This window comes from Typopeltis vanoorti, chromosome 1 (assembly GCF_054136105.1).
Source record: "Typopeltis vanoorti isolate ZY-2024b chromosome 1, IOZ_Tvanoo_1.0, whole genome shotgun sequence".
Lineage (NCBI taxonomy): Eukaryota > Metazoa > Arthropoda > Arachnida > Uropygi > Thelyphonidae > Typopeltis > Typopeltis vanoorti.
The window spans coordinates 52649667-52671734 of record NC_143549.1 but is presented as its reverse complement, the minus strand read 5'-3'; the positions used below and the strand labels follow the sequence as shown (position 1 = coordinate 52671734).

General features: G+C 37.4%; 1 protein-coding gene across 4 annotated transcripts in view; it reads left to right on the top strand.

Moving 5' to 3' along the window:
- Nucleotides 1-22068, top strand: part of LOC150109973 (2-oxoglutarate and iron-dependent oxygenase domain-containing protein 2-like) — a 202167-nt gene that overhangs the window by 69765 nt on the left and 110334 nt on the right. For all 4 annotated transcript variants that reach the window (XM_090397457.1, XM_090397437.1, XM_090397428.1 and 1 more), the window contains one exon: nt 17209-17308. In XM_090397457.1, coding sequence (XP_090253583.1) covers nt 17209-17308 — 100 coding nt within the window. The remainder of the gene's footprint in view (nt 1-17208; nt 17309-22068) is intronic.

Sequence of the window (22068 nt, the reverse complement as noted above, 5' to 3'; positions counted from 1 at the left end):
TCTGTTGTTTTTCTAGTCCATCTCCCGTCATTGCATCTGTGAGTATGGGCAGCCCATCTCCACTTAGCCTGTTTAATGTATTTTACAAAATCTGTGACACTTGTTTGAGATCTTATCCAGGTATTTGTCTTCCTACCTCTTAATGTTATTTTTAGCATACTTCTCTCCATTTGATGTTGTTCTCAGCTTTTCGTTTAGGGCTGCTGTTAAAGTTCCTTTTCTACCCCGTATGTTAGGACAGGAAGTATGCACTGATCGAAAGTTTTCCAATTTAGACTCATACGGATAGTACTGATCTTCAACTCTGTTGATGTTGAGTTAGGGTATGTTTAAGATTTGTTCCAGTAGCTGACTTTTCGCTGTTTTCCCTAGTTCCTTGGTGAAAATAATGGGGGCTTTGTTTAACCAGGTGATGTTCCAGCTAGCATGAAATTCTGTCATGTTGTACCATCATTTTTTATTTTGGTTTAAGCCAGTAAGAATACAATTTGGTCGGCTAAATCCCATATTGCCAGTCCATCCTCATTCATTCATTATCCAGTAATGAATAGGGTGTAAAAACTCGATTGTAACTTAAATATTCCAAAGCACATTACATCAATTTTTTACTTAGGTCAAGTCCCATAAGAATGATGTAAAATTAAACCTTGTTTGTCTCTGTATACAGTAACTATATACAGTTAATTTCCAAAGGGCTATTTACTAGATGTTTTTGTAAATAGCCCTTTGGAAATTAACTGTATATACTCCTTTAATAAGAATATGTTAGATTGTTAAAAACAAAGGCAATATTTTTGCTGCCGGAGCTGTATGTAATAGATCTACATGGTGGCATAAGAAAGGTTGTTTATAAACTTTGTTTATAAACAACCTTTATAAACTTTGTATAAACTTTTATAAACTTTGTTTATAAAATATGAGAAAGGCTTACAAGCTCTGCACATAAACACCTCCAAAGTCAGTCAGAAAGGTTCAAACAACTTTCTGATGGCCGGCAACTTACAATCAAAATAAGGCACAGAAGAGAACAAAGAGCGGCTGAACTTGAAACTTAAAATGAAAGAATCATGCCGAATTCTTCAGGGGTTACAAACTTCATGCGAGGTCTCAGAGAAGGCATAATAAAAAGGGACAGAGCCAAGCATATGGGGCTTCCTGGATCCAGAAGGGTGCACCATGAGAAGGTGTGGATTTTGGGAGATAGTATCACTTTTTGTATTGGAAACTTTTTACTGTTTTTATACAGTTATCCCTTGCTTAACGCATCGAAATTAATTGCAACAATCCCTTTATATATGGCAAAAGTTTTAATTAACCCGCGACAAATGTGTTTGGCAGCATGTAATAGAGGGAACAAGAGGTTCAAGAGTTTTGGATTTGGTCATAGCATCAGAAGAGCTGATAATAAGTGAGATGACATCTCTCCCACTAGTTGGAGAGAGTGACCATGTGGTTTTGACTTGGAAGATGAACAGACCGAATAAGCTCATAAGAAAAACGTCCAATTTAGCAAATCTACAACAGGTCTACCACAATAATAGCTGTTATAGAGAATCACTCAAAAAACGATCGATGATGCTAGGGAAATCTTAACAAAATCTCTCTTGAATTGTCTACTAGAAATGTAAAAAATGCACCAAAGAGAGGAAAAAATTAAGACAGGAAACCTTACATCTGATGAACAAAAGAGAAGAGATATGAAAAGAGATTTGAATGAGACCAATAAAATAGAATATTCAAAAATTTGTAAAACTGTATGCAAAAAGATGAAAAAAAATGGAATTAGATCATATTATACTAGGAAAATTAAAGAAACAATAGTAATATGAAGATCCTAAGATGGACATTATCAGTTGGAACAAAGGAAATAGCTGCTGTAAGAGGAAAAAATGGTGAACTTATAAAAAAAAAAATAGAGATGCAATGATCAAAAGAATTATTGAATTTTATACTCAAGTCTATGAAGACAAGGACCGAGACATCCAAGAATCAACTGTGGATAACTCGAGTGAGGAAGAATACGATGCCCTCTGAGATCTTACAAGGTGAAATGGAAATGCTCTGCTGGAAACGAAGAATGGAAAAGCCCCAGGAGAAGATGGAATTATGGTAGACTTTTTAAAACTGGGAAGAAGCCCTGTCATCAAACAGCTTACTAAACTCTTTAATAAATGCCTAAAACAGAGAAAAATTTCAAAAAATCAGAACAATTCACTTCTAATATTAATTTTTAACAAGGACAATAAGGAAGAAATTAAAAACTACAGATTTATAAGCCTACTCCCCACCATATATAAAGTCTTCACAAAAATTATAGATAATAGAATAAAATCTAAACTTGAGGGAATGTAATCCTCTGAACAAGCTGGATTTAGAAAAAATTACAATTCTTTGGACCATATTCATGCATTAAGACAACTAATTGAAAAATCATTTGAATACAATAAACCCTTATGTCTGTCCTATATAGACTATGAATAAGCATTTGATTCAGTTAAAACATCTGCAACACTAAAATAATAATAATAATGAAAGTTAATTACTGTGGCATAAGTGTGACTTTATAGTTATTAATACTCCACAGGTTTCACTATATAAGAAAAACTTGAATGGAATTAAATGGCACAACCCTCACAATTCCAACAGATGATTGACTCCTACATTCAATACATAAGGATTCTTTGACAGACCACATGGTTCCAATCCCTTATACAGTCATCTCTCGACTTACATCCATTCGAGTTATGTCCTTTCGAAGATACATCCGTGATCCCATAAGGGAATAAATATCATTTTTGACTATACTTTCCAACAAGATAAGCAAGCGTGAAGTAAATAGGTTTTTATTTAGCAATAATGCAGTGGCAACAGCGCATTCATCTGCAACCTCCATCGGCAGTCAGCACTTGGCTTCAGCAGTTCCTCCATTGATTTTGTGCTTGAAAAAATAGGTTATTTCTGTGTTTATCATTAAATATTTTGTGATATTTTGTGCAACATGGCCTAATATGCCCAATTAAAAAATCCAGTAAAGAATCACAGAAAAAGAGGCTAGCAGTTGATCTTGCAACGAAGTTATAAAGCAACACGAAGCCGGTAAGCCTGTCAATATGATCGCACATAACTTCAGATGATCTCATTCTACAGTGACGGCCATTTTGAAAAATAGGGATAAAATTGTACAGGCTGTGAAAGGATCTGCTTCCATTAAATCAACAATAGTGATGAAGCAACAACAAGGTCCTATCAGTGATTGGAAAAGCTACTTCCATCATGCATAGAGAACCTAACCAAAAGTGCATGACCATAACTGCTAAGGCACTAAGTCTCTTCAACATGTTGAAGGAGAAAGCAGGACCCAATTATGACTACGAATTCAACGCTTCTTCCGGTTGGTTCATGAGATTCAAGCAGCATTTTGCACTGCATAATGTGAAAATGTATGGTGAATCTGCAAATTCCAATGAGAAGACTGCCAAGGAATTCGTGGAGAAATTGGATAAAATTATTACGGAGGAAAATTATTTGCGACAGCAAATATTTAATATGGATGAGACCTCCTTGTTTTAGAAAAATATGCCCTAGCAGACAATTCATTGACAAAAAGCTAAAATCTATACCTGGTTTCAAAGCTCTTAAAGACAGTGTTATGGGGTAATGTGGCTGGATATAAACTGAAACCATTTGTGATATGGCACAGTGAGAATCCACGAGCCTTCAAAAACATTACGAAGCATACTCTTCCAGTTCATTAGCGGAGATATTAGAAGTCGTGGATGACTCAAAAATTGTTTGTGTGGATGCCTTAATCAACTGTTATGTGAGTGAAATGGAAAGCTATTGTATGAAAGAAAATGTAGAATTTAAAATTTATTTAATTCTAGATAATGCTCCAGGTCGTCCATGTTATATCGGTGATCTTCACCAAATTCATGTTTCTCCCTCCAAAAACACTACTTCATTGATCCAACTGATGGATCATAGAGTTCTAGTAGTGTTTCAGGTTTATTATCTACCAAGAACTTTTTTCACAATCCATTTCTCCTGATGAAGGAAATGACCAGACTCGCATGCAATTCTGGAAAGCATTCAATACTTATCACGCTATTAAAAATATTGCTGTAGTTTGGGACGAAGTGACCTCTCAATGTATGAGTGGCATATGGAAAAAGACATTAAAAAGGTTTGTGCACGATTTTGGAAGTTTTGAAAAAAAAATGAGGACCTTTGTAAATTGAGTGAAGAAATGGTGGGCCTAGCAAACAATCTGAATCTTGAAGTGAATGATGACGACATGATTCAACTCAGAAAGTGCCCCTGAAGAGTTGACCAACGAATTGGTCGAACTGGAGGAACGTGTTGCAGAAGAGGAAGAACGAGAAAAGGAAGAGGGAAAAGAAAAACAATGAGAGGTAGTTAACAATTCACAGTGAAGGGTCTTGAAGAAATGTTCACTGAAGTTAGCTATATTCTCAAAATGGTTGAAGACATTGGCCTCAATGTTGAACGTTATGTATTTGTAGAAAGGAAAGTACATGATGTGTTTACTTGCTATAAACAAATTTATGATGAAAAGAAGAGGAATAATCAAAGCACATTGGACATTTTCATCAAAAAAATAAAGGTTACACAGAAGAGCCACAGCCTGGTCCTTCACATAGGGAAGGTAATGAAGATGTAATTGTGGAAGAAGATTTGGGTGATTATTCTCCTCTTTTATAGTGGCAGTAACACACAGTACAGTTTTATGATAAGGTTTAAAAATTAAAAGGACATTATACTTATTACTGTTAAGTCCCTAACCTCTATAACTCTGCTGATTTAATGTATCAACTTATGTCCTTCCTGATAGAACAGAACCCCGACGTAAGTCGAGGGATGACTATGTTTAATTTTCAAGCAGTTTCACCTTAATCCCATATATTTTCCTATCAACAAAATTTCTCATCTTTTTCCAACTGTTCCCTTTTTCTTTAGCTGGTGTACCAGATCCCTTGTGAATTAATTAGACATACTTTGGGCAGACGAGCTTTTTCCCACAGATTTAAAGATCTGTGGGAAAAAGAGTTAATGAACATCAGTACTACACTTAATATGTGAAACCTCAAAAGTCTGGTCCGTACACACATAATGTTGACACTAAACTCAGCATCTGGTGGGATGAAGCTTGTCTTCTCCATACAAGCAATTCTAAATATGAACATCTTTTCAAAAGAAGTTGTACAGCTCTTGTGCATTGGCCTAACCTGAATTGGAATGATTTTCTCCCCCAAAAGTTTAGGAGATTCTCATCATCATCAAATTCCTGACATGTACCCTCAAGGAGGGGGGGGGTGTACAGGATATGATAGTACTACATGAAAAATTTACATCATTATTAACTTCCTATCTACAATTTTCTTCCAAATCAGTCTGTTACTTGTCAAGACTCCAACATTATCAGATCTTATTTAAAGTAAAGAGCCAATAGGCTTCATTTCGGCGATGTAAAACATTATTAAAATTAAGGGGATATTAAATCCTACATTGTTTTAAAACCGAATAAGAAACACAAAGATCGGAATCAAAGAGTTTCATGCCGAATGTATTAGCTTATGCTAGTAGTCGCCAATACATTTATAGTTACTATATAGCTAATACATTCGGCATGAAACTCTTTGATTCCGATCTTTGAGTTTCTTATTCGGTTTTAAAACAATGTGGGATTTAATATCCCCTTAATTTAAATAATCAGATCTTATATTTCTATCATCTAAGGCACTTTGTACAGTATCAATCCACCTATATCTTGGTCTTCCTCTAGGTCGTTTTCCTGCCAACTTGGCAGAGAACACTTGTTTTGCTAATCTTTCCTCGCCCATTCTATTTAAGTGACCATACCACCTGAGATTAGCTCTGCTGATGCATTCCTGGATGCTGACAATGTCAAGTTCTTTCCTAATATTCTCGTTTTTAATATGATATTGCCATCGATGCCATCTGTTCATGCTCATAATCTTTCTCAGGACTCTCATATCTGCGGTCTCTAGTCTTTGGTCATATTGAATAGCTTCTCTCTTGGCACATTGTCATATGCCTTTTCCAGATCGACAAAACTTAAATACAGATCTTTGTTATATTCCCATGACTTCTCAACTATTTGTCATAAAGTGAAGATCTGATCCTGACAGCCTCTATTTGGCCTGGATCTAGCTTGTTCTTCACCAAACTTTTCTTCCACAATTCTTCTCAACTGTTTCTCAAGTATACTGGCATAAATCTTGCCAGGAACACTCAGTAGGGAAATACCTCTGTAATTCTCACATTCAGTTTTATTTCTCTTTTTATATATGGGTACTATTAGAGATCTACTCCAATCTTCAGGAATTTGTCCCTCTGTTCAGGCCTTCTGAACTATGCAGTGTAGCCACTGTAAGACTTTTATACTTCAGCATTTTTATTATTATTATTATTACTCAGGTCTCCATGGAGTCAAAAAACTTATCAAGGGAGGTCCTTCCTAGGAAACACAAAGTCTATCATATCACTCCTTAAATTCATTGGCCGTTCTCACTCTCACCACTCTATCAGGCAATGCATTCCATGGTTCAACCACCCTCCATGCAAAGAAACTACTCCCCACCCTCTTTCTCACAGTTTCCTTTCATAACTTCCAGGGATGGCCTCTTGTCATCACTCCTTCCCGCTGTTCAACCAAGAGAAAGAACTTCCCAGTGTCAACTCTGTAACCACCTCTCAACAGTTTAAAAGTCTCAATCATATCACCTCTCCTTCTATCCACTAAACTCTGCAGTCCACTCTCCACCAGCCGATCCTCATAACTAACATTGTACAGTCCAGACACCATCTTTGTTATCCGCCTTTGTACCCTTTCCACAGTTAATTTATCTCCTTCAAATCCTGAGGACCCGATCTGAGAACAGTAGTCTAGGTGTGGTCTGATCAGAGTCTTATACAACGGAATGATAACCATTTTATTTCTGCAGGTCAGTGTCCTTCTTATTATTGCAGCAGTCCTCTGCATTATCTTCTCTACTTTTGCAATATGTCCCCTAAATTTTAGCTTTCTATCAATCATCAAACCCAGATCTCTTGTCTCTCCTACTTCCTCCAGTTTAACTCCTCCCATAAAGTATGCAGCGTCCCATCGATGTGTCCCAAACCTCAAGACCTTACATTTTGCTGCATTAAATTGAAACCCCCCATTCATTTGCCCATCTATCTATCAATAGCTTATTCAAATCCTCTTGCAGGGTTTGAATAAGCTACCACATCTGCACTATTACTAATAACCCTTCTCAGCTTCGCATCATCTGCAAACAACCAAATATCCCCTTGCAATCCATGGACAATGTCATTGATATAAAGGTTAAACAATATAGGTCCCAGTACTGAGCCCTGTGGAACCCCACTTTTAACCTTCTGCCTCTTTGATATTGCTCCACCATACACAACTCTCTGATACCTATCGGACAGCCAATCCTGAATCCAGTTGACCAATCTGACATCCAGACCCATGTGCTGCAACTTGAATATCAGCTTATCATGTGGCACCCTGTCAAATGCCTTTGTTAAATCTAGGAAAATGGCAGTATATGCCTTTCCTTCATCTAATGCTCTTGTAATTTTATCATAATAGGCTAAAACAAGAGCACCCCTTCACAAATCCATCCTGACTCTCACTGATGACATTACCCCTCATCTGCCCAATGCTGTATATGGTCTCTCACTACTTTGTCCAAGATCTTACTAACTACTGATGACACACAAACTGGCCTATAATTAGACACTTCCAGTCTTCTACCACCCTTATGCAATGGCACTGTCTTACCTTCCTTCCATTCCATGGGCACCTTTCCCACAGCCAGATTTTCATTGAAAAGCCAGGTCAAGGACACTGTCAGTTCCTTAGCAGATTCTCTCAAAACTCGTGGTGAAATACCATCCATTCCCACAGCTTTACTAACATCCAGAATACTCAGTATGTGGAACATACTCTGCTCCTGTATCTCTAGACCTCGAACCTGCTCTATCCCCTCTAGTATTCAAATTGACTCCTCCAGGACAAAATACTCTAATAAAGTGTTCATTAAATAATTCCACTATGTCCACTGCATCAGTCACTCTATTCCCATTTTTATCCCGCAATGTCATTCTTCCACAGTCATTTCTCCTCCTACTGGCCACTTGGCCAGTAGGAGGAGAAATGCTAAAAAATTCCCTAGGATTTTCCTTGGATCCAAGGGCCAATCTTTTCTTATATTCCAGTTTCACCTTCCTTACCATACTAGTCACTCTTCTAGCCTGTTTCTTATATTCTTCATGCATCTTCTCTTCACCTGTCTCCTTATATCTCTTCCATAGCCACTTTTTCGCATGTAGCTCCTGTTTAATATTGTTTGTCATCCACTTTACTCCAAATTGTGTCCTCTTGTTCACTCGTGGTATACAACTTACCATTGCTGCTAACAAATATTCCTTCACAATTTCCCAACCACTAATGATATCCTGGCCTTCCATTTCCTCACTCCACGAAACTTCCCCAAGTTCACATTTAAGACTGTTATAATCATCTGCTTTATAATGCCACATACGTTCCCATCTCTTTGATACTCATGCATGTCTATTCATTTTCCTTCCAAGTCAAAACCATATGGTCACGCTCTCCAACTGGTGGGAGAGATGTCATCTCAGTTATTATCAGCTCTTCTGATTCTATAACCAAATCCAAAACTTTTGAATCTCTTGTTCCCTCTGTTACATGTTGCCTAAGACATTTGTCCCTCAAGAATTCTAGAAATTCCATTCCCTTATTGTTACACGCATCTTCCTTTTCCCAATCTATACTGCTGTAGTTAAAATCTCCCATAACAATCGTTCTTCTTGCACTTGCCATGCTCAACTGTCTCAACATCTCCTGGACCCACCCTCTGTGCTCCTTGGTCTGGGTCGAATATCATCTACTCCTGCTGCCTTTCCACATTTCAAGTCTTTGATGGCTTTTTCTACTTCAAGTATGAATATATATTCCTGACTATTATGCCTGTTGAGTGTTCTTTACCACTGTGCTATCACTGCTTTTTTCATTTAGCAATTTTTCGCAGTAATTACTCCATACTTCAAGGATATCTTTTTCTCTTGTTTTCTTGTCACCTTTATCATCTAACTCCTTTTACATTTCTCAGCTTCTTCAACAACCTCCAGTATATCTTACCACCTTCTTGATATTTATTTTCTATGTTCTTGCTAAAGTCCTCCCATGATTTTTGTTTAGCTAGTTTTACACACTGTTTAGCTTTATTACATTTGTCTCTGTATTCTCCAAAAGCACAAGCTGAGTTATTTGCCAGGAACTTTTGATATGCTTTCTTCTTTTCCTTCACTTCCTTTTTAACTTCCTGTGTCCACCATGGAGTTCTGATTTTCTCTCCTTGCAGACGACCTCACCACATGCCTCTCTGGCTGAATCAACCAGGGTTTGCCACTGAATATGTAAGGTTTGGTTATTGTTCTCAAACTCTTTCATTTTTTCTTCAATAATCTTTGTGTATTTTTGTCTACAGTTCACATCTGAGAGCTGCTCAACTTTTATTCGCCTTAACTTTCTTGAGAAGGATAAACCTTCTCAAGACTAAATGGTGATCACTTCCAATTTCAAATACTCTGTACACTGTGGTGTTTGTGCACCAGGGAGAAAACATCACTATCAACAATAACATAGTCAATGAGACTTTTCTTATTCCTTGCCTCTTCTCTCCATGTGAATTTGTGCACATTTTTATGTTGGAACATGGTGTTAGTAATAACCAGTCCATGTCCTGAGCAGAAATCCAACAGGCATTTGCCATTATTATTAGCTTTGCTCTTTTTTCCAAATTTTCCCAAAATATTTTTGTATGTCTGACAATCACTTCCTACTCTGCTATTTAGATCTCCAACAAGGACCGACTTTTCCTTTTTCATTGTGTCAGTAGCTTTCTCTAGAGCCTCAAAAAATTCTTCAACTTCTACCTTAGTAGAACCTTCTGTGGGACTATGAGCACAAATAAGTCTCATTGTCCAGTTCCCCATTCTTGTATTTGTCCACATCACTCTACTAGAAGCTTCCTGCCATTCAAGAAGATTGGCCTCGTATTTAGTGTTGAATACTATGGCTACCCCTTGTTTTCCTTGATTGTCATTGCCTGAATATAATATTTTGTATTTATTGCTTAGAAAGATCTCACCAGTTTTTGTCTTTTTTGTTTCAGTCACCCCTATTATGTTGATCTGGTACTTATCTAATTCCTCAGCTAGCTCCATTTCTTTGCCATTCAGGCTTCTTTTATTTATAGTACCGATCTTTAACTCTGGTGATGTTGAATTGGGGTGTGTTTTCAGATTTGTTCCAGTAGCTGACTTTTCAGTGTTCGCCCTGGTTCCCTGACGAAAACAATGGGGGCCTTGTTTAACCGAGCGACACCCCAGCCGGAATGAAATTTTGTCATGTTGTACCATCATTTTGTATATTGGTTTAAGCCAACAAGAATACAATTTGGCCGGCTAAATTCCAGTTTGCTAGCCCATCCTCGTTCATTCAGTATCCAGGTAGATACCCAACAGGGTGCACCACAAGAAGGTGAGGATTGGACATTAGGTCAGAAGCCCTGGTCGGTTCTCCGCATTCCTTTAAAAGCTATTTGGAGATCTCCTCCACATAGTTATACAGCTTTGACCCTTAAGCATCCCCTAGGAGATTCTCATCTTATGTAAATATAAAAAATAGTTAATATTATTAATTTTTAATATTAATTTCTAGCCCTCAGCAAGTGCTTTTAATCAGTAAACCAATTGTTGTATGTACTTTGTTCTTTGATTTGCTTGTTGTTTCCACACACACACACACACACTGATGATGTGCTGTTACCTTCAGTATGCAATATTTTGACTTTTCATTAAAGTTTATTATTATTACACCCTCCATGGAGTCAGCAGAATCATCGCGGGAGGTTCATTCTTTGGTTATAGTGTAATTTTTGTTGTTTTATAGTTATACTACAGGTACCTTTAGAGATCAACCTATCATATGGTGATATGTCAAACGCCTTTGCAAAATCTAAATATACCACTCCTTGTCACCTTATTATAATTAAGTAGAGTGATAAAACATGATCTTCCGTTAGCAAACCCAAACTGTATATCATTGGGAATGCTGCCATTATCTGCCCAATTCTGAATCTTGGTCTAACTATACTTTAGCCTGTAGTCTGGCCTTCTTTCCACTGTTTTGGAACTTGACCAAATCTAGGACTCATGTTAAAAAGATGCATCAGAGCTGTTGTTCACTCCCTGGAATATTCCCTCAAAAACACGTGGTGATATATCATCAGTCTTACAGCCTTATTGACATCAAGTTTACTCAATTCCTCACATACATGCTCCTAACCATCTGTGGCTTCTCTTCTCTCCCCACTGCTCTCAAGTTCTGCATGACGTTACCTTCACAAGAATGAAATATTTTTATGAATTGTTCATTTAACATCTGAACTATATCCACTTTAGTAGTTGTCATTCCATGATTTTTCACTAATCACTGTCATCTTTCCATAGTTATTCTTTCTTCTCCTGGCTACATATTGAAAGACCTCCCTAGGATTTTTTTTGGCCTTATTTTATTACCACTGCTGCTCATATTGTTTGCTACCCATACCAAACAAGTCACAATTCTCACCTACTCATTGTACTCCTCATGTAGCTGATTATTATTATTATTATTATTATTATTATTATTATTAAACAAGACCTCATGGAGTCAAAGACTCATCTAGGAGGTCCTTTTATCTCACACACATCTCATCATACCGGGTCTTAAACACATTCAAACTCCTTGCAGACACCACACTCTCAGGCAAGGCATTCCAATCATTCACAACTCTGCAAAAAACCCTGCCTCTTACTCCCCTACTCACACCCTCTTTATATAGTTTCCAGTGATGACCTCTGGTTCTCCCCTGATCTCCCACTATTCTCTGTAGAACTTCTCCACTATTGATCCTATAACAACCCCTTACCAACTTGTAGGTCTCTATCATATCTCCCCTCTTCCTTCTCTCCACTAGACTCTGCAAATTACATCTTTTCAATCTTTCCTCATACTCGACATTCCAGAGGTCAGAAACTACCTTAGTCAGTCGCCTTTGGACCCTTTCCAACATCTCTGTATCCTTCTGAAAACCTGGTGACCAAATCTGGGCACAATAGTCCATGTGTGGCCTAATCAAAGCCTTATACAATGGAACAAGAATCTCCCTACTTCTACACGTCAGTGTCCTCCTCATCATTCCCAGAAGTCTTTGTGTTGTCTTCACAATTTTGGCGATGTGTCCCCTAAATTTTAGATCCTTATCCACTATCACTCCCAGATCTCTTATTTCCTCTACTTCCAACAATATATTCTCACCAAGCATAAATTCTGCATCCCATCTTTGTTTTCCAAATTTTAAAACCTTACATTTTGCAACATTGAATTCACATCCCCATTTGCTTGCCCAATCACTCAATTTATTCAAGTCTTCTTGCAAGGCCACAACATCTTCACTACTCTTTATGGTTCGTCCCAACTTTGCATCATCTGCAAACAACTGAATATCTCCATCCAAATCTTCGCCAATATCATTAATATACAAGTTAAATAGTAATGGCCCTAAAACAGACCCCCTGAGGCACTCCACTAGTGACTTTCCTTTTCCTGGATATTGCACCCCCATACACAACTTGTTGATACCTATCAGATAGCCAGTCTCCAATCCAATGCACTAATCTAATATCCAACCCCATCTGCTCTAGTTTGACTGTCAACTTATCATGAGGTACTCTATCAAAAGCTTTTGCGAAATCCAAGTATATTACTGTGTATCCTTCTCCTCTGTCCAAGGAAGCAGTCACTTTATTGTAATAAGTAAGTAGATTACTAAAACACGACCTCCCTTTAGCAAATCCATGCTGTCCATCAAAGATTATACCATCGTTGTCAACCCAACCCTCGATCCTAGTTCTCACAAGCTTCTCCAACAACTTAACCACAACACCTGACACAGAGATAGGCCTATAGTTTGATGCTTGAGTTCGATCACCTCCTTTATGAAGTGGCACAATCTTGCCCTCCTTCCACTCTTTAGGGACTTGACCAAGTGCAAGACTCATATTAAAAAAATATGTCAAGGCAGGTGTCAACTCTCTGGCACATTCCTTCAGAATACGCGGTGATATATTATCAAGTCCCACAGCCTTATTTACATCTAGTTTACTCAACTCCCCAAACACCTCTTGCTCACTTACAGTCAGTCTCTCCTCCCCATCATCAACTGCTCTTAATCTCTCCATGAAGTCACAATCACAAGATTGAAAGATCTTTATGAACTGCTCATTAAGTATCTCCACCACACATTCTGCATCAGCTGTCTTTATACCATTTCCTCCAATCAATGTCATCCTTCCATAATCATTCTTTCTTTTGCTGGCTACATATCGAAAGAACTCCCTAGGATTCTTTTTAGCTTCATTAGCTAACTGCTGTTCATACCTCTCTTTAGCTACTCTCACCAACCAAGTCACCCTCCTTGCCTGGTCTTTGTAGACCTCATGAAATTAGTTACTTCCACTTCTCTTATGCTGCCTCCACAATGCCCTTTTTCTCTGTATTGCATGCTTAATCTCTTTATTCATCCATCTCACACCTACCTTATTTAACCTTCTCACCCGTGGTATACATTTAGACATTGCATCCACTAAATATTTTTTGAAAATCCCCCAAGCTGCATTGATCTCTTTTCCAGCTAACTCCTCATTCCATGCTACACCTGCAAGCTGTCTCCTGAGCTCTTCATAATCACCCCCCTTGTAGTTCCACATATACCCTTTTTTCACAGGGGTCCTTGCACTGCTGGCAACCACCCAAGTAATCACCTCATGGTCACTTTCACCAATTGGTGGATGATTTGAAACCTCATTGATAATTACATCCTCCGATGAGATGACCAAATCCAAGACCCTTAATCCTCTTGTGCCCTTTGTTACATACTGTCTGAGGTAGTTATCCCTCAAAAACTCAAGAAACTCATTTTCTTTACTTCCAGTTGCTATCTCTTCATTCCAGTCTATATTGCCATAATTAAAATCACCCATAATGATCACCCTTTTCTTATTTGCTTGGCTTATTTGACTATACATTTCACTATCACCACCATCCACATTACCAGGTCTATAACAACATCCCACCAAGTATTTGATTCTATTCACCTCTATCTCACACCATACTGCCTCAAAACCACTGGCCCCATTTCCCTCTTGCATCTCTACCTTGTATGGACATAACTCTTTCTCTATCATCAATAGCACTCCCCCTCCCTTTTTACCCCTTCTATCCTCACGAAACACATCATACCTTTCCATCTCTATTCCTGTCAGGATGTCATCCTCATCTAACCATGTCTCACTTATTCCGACAATCTCTGGGTGCACAGACGCAATTAGTGCAACCATTTCATCCGCCTTGTTCCTTATACTTCTAGCATTGCTATACAAACACAACAACTCATTTCTGGATCTACAGCTAGTTCCACTGATACCACTCACTCGATGTGATCTCTCCATGCTGGACTGGGGCCATTTCCCTTTCTGCTTCTTCATTTTAGAACCCTTTGCAATTCCATTTGTTTCCTTTTGATCCCTGATCATCCCATTACTTTCCTGCCTACACATGCTCTCACCTCCTCTTGGAGCATCCACCTTTCTCACGCTGTGTATCCCTGTCCACCCTGAGCCTCCCCGTTTCCCTGCTCCTCTTGCACACCCATTCTCTCATTTTCTATACTCATACCACTCACTTCCCCATTCATTTCCACTCCTTCAATCTCTCCATCTTACTCTCATGCTCTTCCACATCACTCCCCTCTCGATCTGATTCATTCTCTCTATTCACTTCTCCACTTTCCAGCAGCAGTCTCTCCAAGAGACTCGCACCATAACCACTCAAATGCAGTCCATCGCTCCCATACAGCTCACTTCGTCCCTCAAACTCATTCCACACATTAACAAACTGTACTCCCATCTCCTCACACATTTCAGCCAGAATATCATTCATAATCCTTGCTCTCCGCCTCATTTCACCACAATCATACCTAGGCAACACACTGACCACCCTTCCTGTCACACTATTCTCCTTTATCTTTCCAAGCAGTCTCCTGACATTCATTTTGACATGCTCTTTGTTCTCTCTCAAATCATTTGTACCAATTAATACAATTAACTCTTTTGCTCTTTCCCGCCATTATAACTCATCTCTGCTGCCTTCTTCCAATCCTCTCACCATCTTGGTCACTTATCCTCTTCACTACTTCCTTAACTCAAAGAAATACAGGTGACCTGACCTCAGCACAGCAATCCAGACATGGATATATTAAGGCCTTATAAAGTGGAATGATAACTTTCTTATCTCCGCTTGTTAGCATGTTCTTCAATAATCAAGTACTCCTGTGAGCTACATTGGTAACCTTAGCCGTGTGTCTGCTACACTTCAGCTCTCTATCTACCATCACCATCAAATCCGTAGCTTTATAAATTTCTTGGAGTACAGTTCCTTCAGTGTGGTATATTATTATTGTTATTATTATTATATAGCTATCTCCACAGAGTCAGAAGACTCATCGTGGGAGAACTGTTTATTCACACACTAGCTATCATACTTTTCCTAACCTAGGAGTCACTGTCTTATTTTATAATCAGGAAATGAATCAGTTTCCACACCACTCAACATACACTGAGTTTATGACCCATTTGAATTATAATAGGTATCTCAATGTGGTAATTTCCTCTCTTGGGACAGTGAACATCCTGTAACTAAGCTACTGACTGACTACCAATGCCCATCCTGCTCAGTATCAACAGATGGTATTCTATCAGATTCTTTAGCAAAATCCAAATAAATCACCACATAAGCATTTTTTTTCTCTCTCTCTCTCTCTTTCTCTCTAATACACTAGTCATTCACCCTATTATAAGATGTAGCCAACTTACTAAAGCAAGACCTCCTCTTAACAAATCCATGTTGCTCTCCCAAAAAATTTCCATTCTCATCAAACCAGATTTGTGTTGTCTTAACACCACCAAATACCTGATACACAAAGAAAGAAATATAAAATACACACAGGAACACAATAAAAAGAAATTTAAATTAACCATTAATTATACATATATTTTGGTTTAAGTTTTTTAAACCATCATCAGGTGTAACAAAATAGAATTGGGAAATTCAAATAACACCAATGTAGGTACATGGAGAATGATATGTTTTCATATGCGGTCATGAGAGAACCAGGTAAATATAAAACTATTAGGATCTGAAATAGGTCTGTGTGCATGTGTAACTATAGTTTAAAAAAAAAAAAATCACAACTAAGAAATACAGTTACCGATAGCAATTTTCCAAAGTTTGGCCATAGACAATCTGTCATTGAGATTGAGGCTTCGGCAGTGGAGAAGGCAGTTTCTTTAAATACACATTCAAATTTGTAATAGCAACTGTGCAATAATTTAGCATCATTGCAGAAAATCCTGTGGCTAGTATTAGTAATGGTATGTTCAGAAAGGCCAGATTTTTTTTTTTTGCAATTTTATGTAGGATTAATGTTCAGAAATGCATTTAGTAAGAGATCGGTCTGCATGACTGAAATAAATCAGCATTTAGAATAGACTCCATGTAGGAGCAGAGTGACAATCTATCCTTTGTAAATGGAAACAACAAGCTTCATCACTAAGTGTATGACAGTCGTGAATGATAACAATTGTAGTCATTCTGACCTCTAATTGATTTTCCAAGTTTTGGTTCCAAGGTATTGGTTCTTTGTTTATTACTTTGCAAATTAACTTCTCAAAAGTTGCAATGTCATTCCTAATATTCCTAATGCTATCAAAACAATTTAATTATTGAACAGAATTAAAGCATGTTGGAACCTGCTGTTGTAAATTAAATGTTCCCATGTGCTTCATAAAAACTAGTATCATTACTCTAATTATTGGGCCTGATATGTATAAATATGTGTCCTTTAAGCAAAGATTGATTTTTATCTTGCATATGAATTTTTGTACGATTGCCTTTATCATGTAATTCCCACATGAATTATTATTGTTATGAGTATATATATTCACTTTCATTTTTATGTTTTATTGCAGGAACACTTCCTCCATTCTGCATTTCTAACCCTGACAGCGAAAGCTTCTTTGAGTAGAGATGTTTCTAACATTTTACCATACATTGAAGTACTGTCTCAAGGTACTTTTTATTTTTGAAGAAGAAGAATTGTATTAAAATTGAAATATTTGTTTCATCTTAAATTATTTTTATTATTGGTATTAATTAATTATTATTATTATTAAGAGAGACCCTCCAGGGAGTCAGTGACTCACTCATCGAGGCAAGCAACATGTCATAGCTGTCGTACTTTTTCTTGAATTCATTCACACTACCTGCATTCACAACCTCTGAAGGCAATCAATTATCATCACACACAACTCTGTGAGGAAAAAAAGCTAGCTTCCATCCCCTTCTTCACTTTCATTCTCAACTTGGATGCCCCTCTCATCCTCTCACAACCATAAAATGAAAAATTCCATCTACTGGGATCCTGTATGACTCTTTCCAAAGTTTGTAAGTCTCATTGATATCACTCCTCTTTTTTCTATTTGATAGTGACTGCAGTGCACAAATTCTCAGTCGGTCTTCATAATCTGTATTCCACAATCCTTATATCATTTTTAACACTCTCCTTTGCACTCTGTCTGTTATATCAGAATCAACATGGAAACCAGGAGACTAAACTTATGCACAATAGTCCAAGATAGATCTTATAAAGTCCTTTTAAAGAGGCAAAATGACTTCTCTATTGTTACCTTTTTAGTTTCTTTTCAGCAATTATCCTCTGAGATATATTTGCAATCTCTGCTATATTTCCTTTGAACCTCAACTTCCTATATGCTAAAACTCCAAGATCCCTAGCCTGATCAATTTCATCTATCATAATCCCATCAATATAATATGACACTGGATATCTCATCACACCCAAGTGCATGAGTTTACATTTACTAACATTGAAGTGATAGCCATTTTCACATGCCCATAATTCCATCTTTTTGAAATCATCCTGCAAGTAATGCATACTAGCCACATTCCAGATTACCCTGCCTATTTCTGTATCATCAGCAAATAGCTATATGTCTGCTGTCAAATCATTCCTAATATCATTAATGTAAATATTGAATAATAATAATAATAGACCAAGCACTAATTTCTGTGGTACTCTGTGGATGTGGTCACCTTAAATCTTACAGACTCACATCCCCCATATACCACTTTTACATATCTGTCAGTCAGCCATGTTCTTATCCATGCCAATAGTTTATAACCAAATCCCATATTTTCCAATTTATACAACAGTTGGCCATACTGTATCCTGTCATATTATCATAATACTTTTAGCCAAGTCTGAGAGTATCATGATATATCCATTCCTCTTGTCTACTCAGTAGTAACATTATTATAAAATTCTTGTGTAGAGGCTTAAGTGCTGTGAGGACATTATGTTGGAGGTTTAATGGATTTTTTACAACACTCAAAAAGAATTAAATTAGAATTTAATACTCCTATATTTCATCCTAGTCACTAGGACAACAAAGACAATTAATGTAACATGCACACAAAAACTTACAATACTAAGCCCAACCACGTGGGTGACACTAAAGTCCTATCTAGGTGGAGCGCCCTCTAAGGGCGGTAGTAGGTGGCCTGGAATGTAAGGTGGGACCTCTGGTGATGAGTGTTTCCCAAATCTTCGGAAGCTTAATGCAACCGCCCTACCGCAAACTTGCTACCCTTATCTGTTCTATGAAAGATCAGCTCCCTCCTCTCTCTCTGCCTGGAGTTTACAAAGTACCCTGTTCCTGTAAGCTTGTGTACTTTGGACAGACAGACAGAACAGCATCCATCCGCCTGGAGGAACACAAGTCGTACATCGTTAAACACAACTATGGCCATTCAGGCTTGGCTGACCATGTTTTGGACACCACCCACAGAGTATCATGGAAGAAAACCACCATGCTCCACCACAGCAAATTCAAGAAAGAGAGACTTTTCTTAGAAGCAGCAGCAGCTCTCAGAAACCAACCAAATCTTAACAAATACGGTTGCATTAAGCTTCCGAAGATTTGGGAAACACTCATCACCAGAGGTCCCACCTTACATTCCAGGCCACCTACTACCGCCCTTAGAGGGCGCTCCACCTAGATAGGACTTTAGTGTCACCCACGTGGTTGGGCTTAGTATTGTAAGTTTTTGTGTGCATGTTACAGTAATTGTCTTTGTAATCCCCGTAGATGTCCTAGTGACTAGGACGAAATATAGGAGTATTAAATTCTAATTTAATTCTTTTTGAGTGTTGTAAAAAATCCATTAAACCTCCATCCGGAGATTTGGGAAACACTCATCACCAGAGGTCCCACCTTACATTCCAGGCCACCTACTACCGCCCTTAGAGGGCAGTAGTAGGTGGCCATGCACTGCCCCAAACACAACCTCCCTTTAACTCCATGGTATTCACTGCAAAGTATAGATTCTCTGTTAAAACATTTCTGTATACAAGCTTTTACTAGCTTTTCCAAAATCTTCACCACCATTCCTGAGATATTGATAGGTTGGATACATTCTTTGCACCATCCTTGTACAATGGGCTTATCATACATTCTTTCCAGTCCTGAAGAATCTTTCTTGTTACAAAGCTCAAATTATATACCCTGGTCAAAGGAACAGCCATACACCCTTTTAGCATCTGTAATGATATCCCATTAGCCCTATTGCCATATTCTTATTTAGTTTGCAACAAGTTTTGTACCTCCTCATGCACTTGAGTTTCTTCATCCAGTGAAGAGGAGTAGTGAGCTCAACACTAGATTGGTAATTTTTAACACAATGGAAACCTATTAGTTGAATGATCTCCTCTTCATTTGTCATACATATATCATATATATTCAACAGAGTTATTCTTTCATACTCCTTCTTCCTTTTATTTGCAGCATAACAATAGAATTCTTTTGGGTCTTTATCTTGCAGTGCAGTTTTCTTTTGTACTCAGACTTAGGCGATCTATACAATGGCTGTTACTCTTCTGGCCTGTTCCTTATAAATTTCATAACCGACATCATCCTTATGCATGCAGTATTCCTTCCACATTATCTTTTTCTTAAGAATCTCTTGCTTGATAAGATTACACATCCATTTCATCTCACCTTATTTATATTTCAAGTTCTAGGGACATATTCTGATATTGCATCATTTTAAGTATTGAATTTTTCATTTAAGTATTAAGTTCTTCCCATGCACTACCAATATCCTTCTTATCTAGTAAATTATGCCATGGGAAAGAACCTAATATGCTTCTTGTTCTTCATAATTTCGTTCTTTATAGTTTAGCATGTAACCTATTTATTTTGCTATAGGCCATTTTGTTAAACTTTTTCTGAAATTCAGATAATCAAAAAATTTTGGTAGTCTCTAAGTCCAGACAAATTCTGTTAGTTCTGACTTTAATGATGGCTTCACTCTTAAGATAAAGCAAAACAACTGTGGAAAAATATAAACCTTACCATAAGTTGAATTGTAAGAAGATAGCATATAGGTGTTATATGTAAACTGTTAAATGGATTTTGTAGATATATTATTATTATTGTAATTATACAAGCATCTTAATGGAGTATGAAAACTCAATGTAAGAGAACTAAACTTGTTCCCACAATACCTATCATATCACTCCTTAAATTCATTCACTAACAAAGCAATTCTTATCGACCTCTGACAACCCATTTCATGCATTTGCTGCTCTCCCACCTAAAAAAAAAAAAAGTCCTTACACAACTGCATTGTTTCATAACTTCCAGATCTCTCCCTTCTGCTATCATTAGCTTTATCTCTCTCTTATAAGGTCTTCTATGAGCACTCTTTTGGTAGTCTCTAAGTCCAGACAAATTCTGTTAGTTCTGACTTTAATGATGGCTTCACTCTTAAGATAAAGTAAAACAACTGTGGAAAAATATTGGTTCAGTTGTTAGCATACCTGCTCTCCAACCAACAGGCTGCAGGTTTGAATCCTGCCATGGGCATGGATGTTTGTGATTGGCTTTAGGTGGGAGATGAATGCCACTGCCCAGTAGTATATGACCACCTCCCTGCTTATTGGAGGCCTGAAGTGGTTTGAAAAGTTCCCTGTTTGGTCCCTATTGCAGGGTTCCTGGATTGCATAAAAAATAAATGAAAAATACAAAAATATATATATATAAAAAATTGATAAAAATAGAAAAAAATATCTACTTAGCCAGTCCATGGTACAAAATATACCAAAGATTTACAAATAACCTTTATTGGATGGGAGCAAAAAAAAAAAAAAAAATTAAAAAAATTCTTCTGCATCAGTCCTATAAAGCCTGTTTAGTAACTTATATGTTTCTATCATATCCCATCATTCCCTCCTATCAACATTTTGTAACCTACAAACATATAGTATGTCCTCATAGTATGCACACTCTGAATTGTCTTTGCCATTCATCATGCCTAAGAAACTCAGGTTATCAATGATCATAAAGACCATATCATCATCTTAAGTATTTTCTCCAATTAAGCGGTTAGCAATCATGGTACACCAAAGTGTCCATTTCTCTGCCATCCTTTCAATCTCATAATAGCTCTTGTTACACTTCCATATCTTTAAATCAGTAACTCAAAAAGTTCTTGGTCTACCAAAAGATCTTCTTTGCTCTGATTTTCCCTCCAGTATTCATAGAGACAGTTGACTTTTTTCCTGCTAATTCTGTTAATATGTGTCCTACTATCTTGAAATCTCTCTTATAAGTTCTCTATGAGCACTGTTTTGGTTCTCATTAACTTCAATAACTTTTACTCCTAAATATTACTTCTTATTACTTCAATTACTCCTAAATAATAATAATTATTATTTAGTTGTTATTTATTGTCATGATTCAGGATCTCCA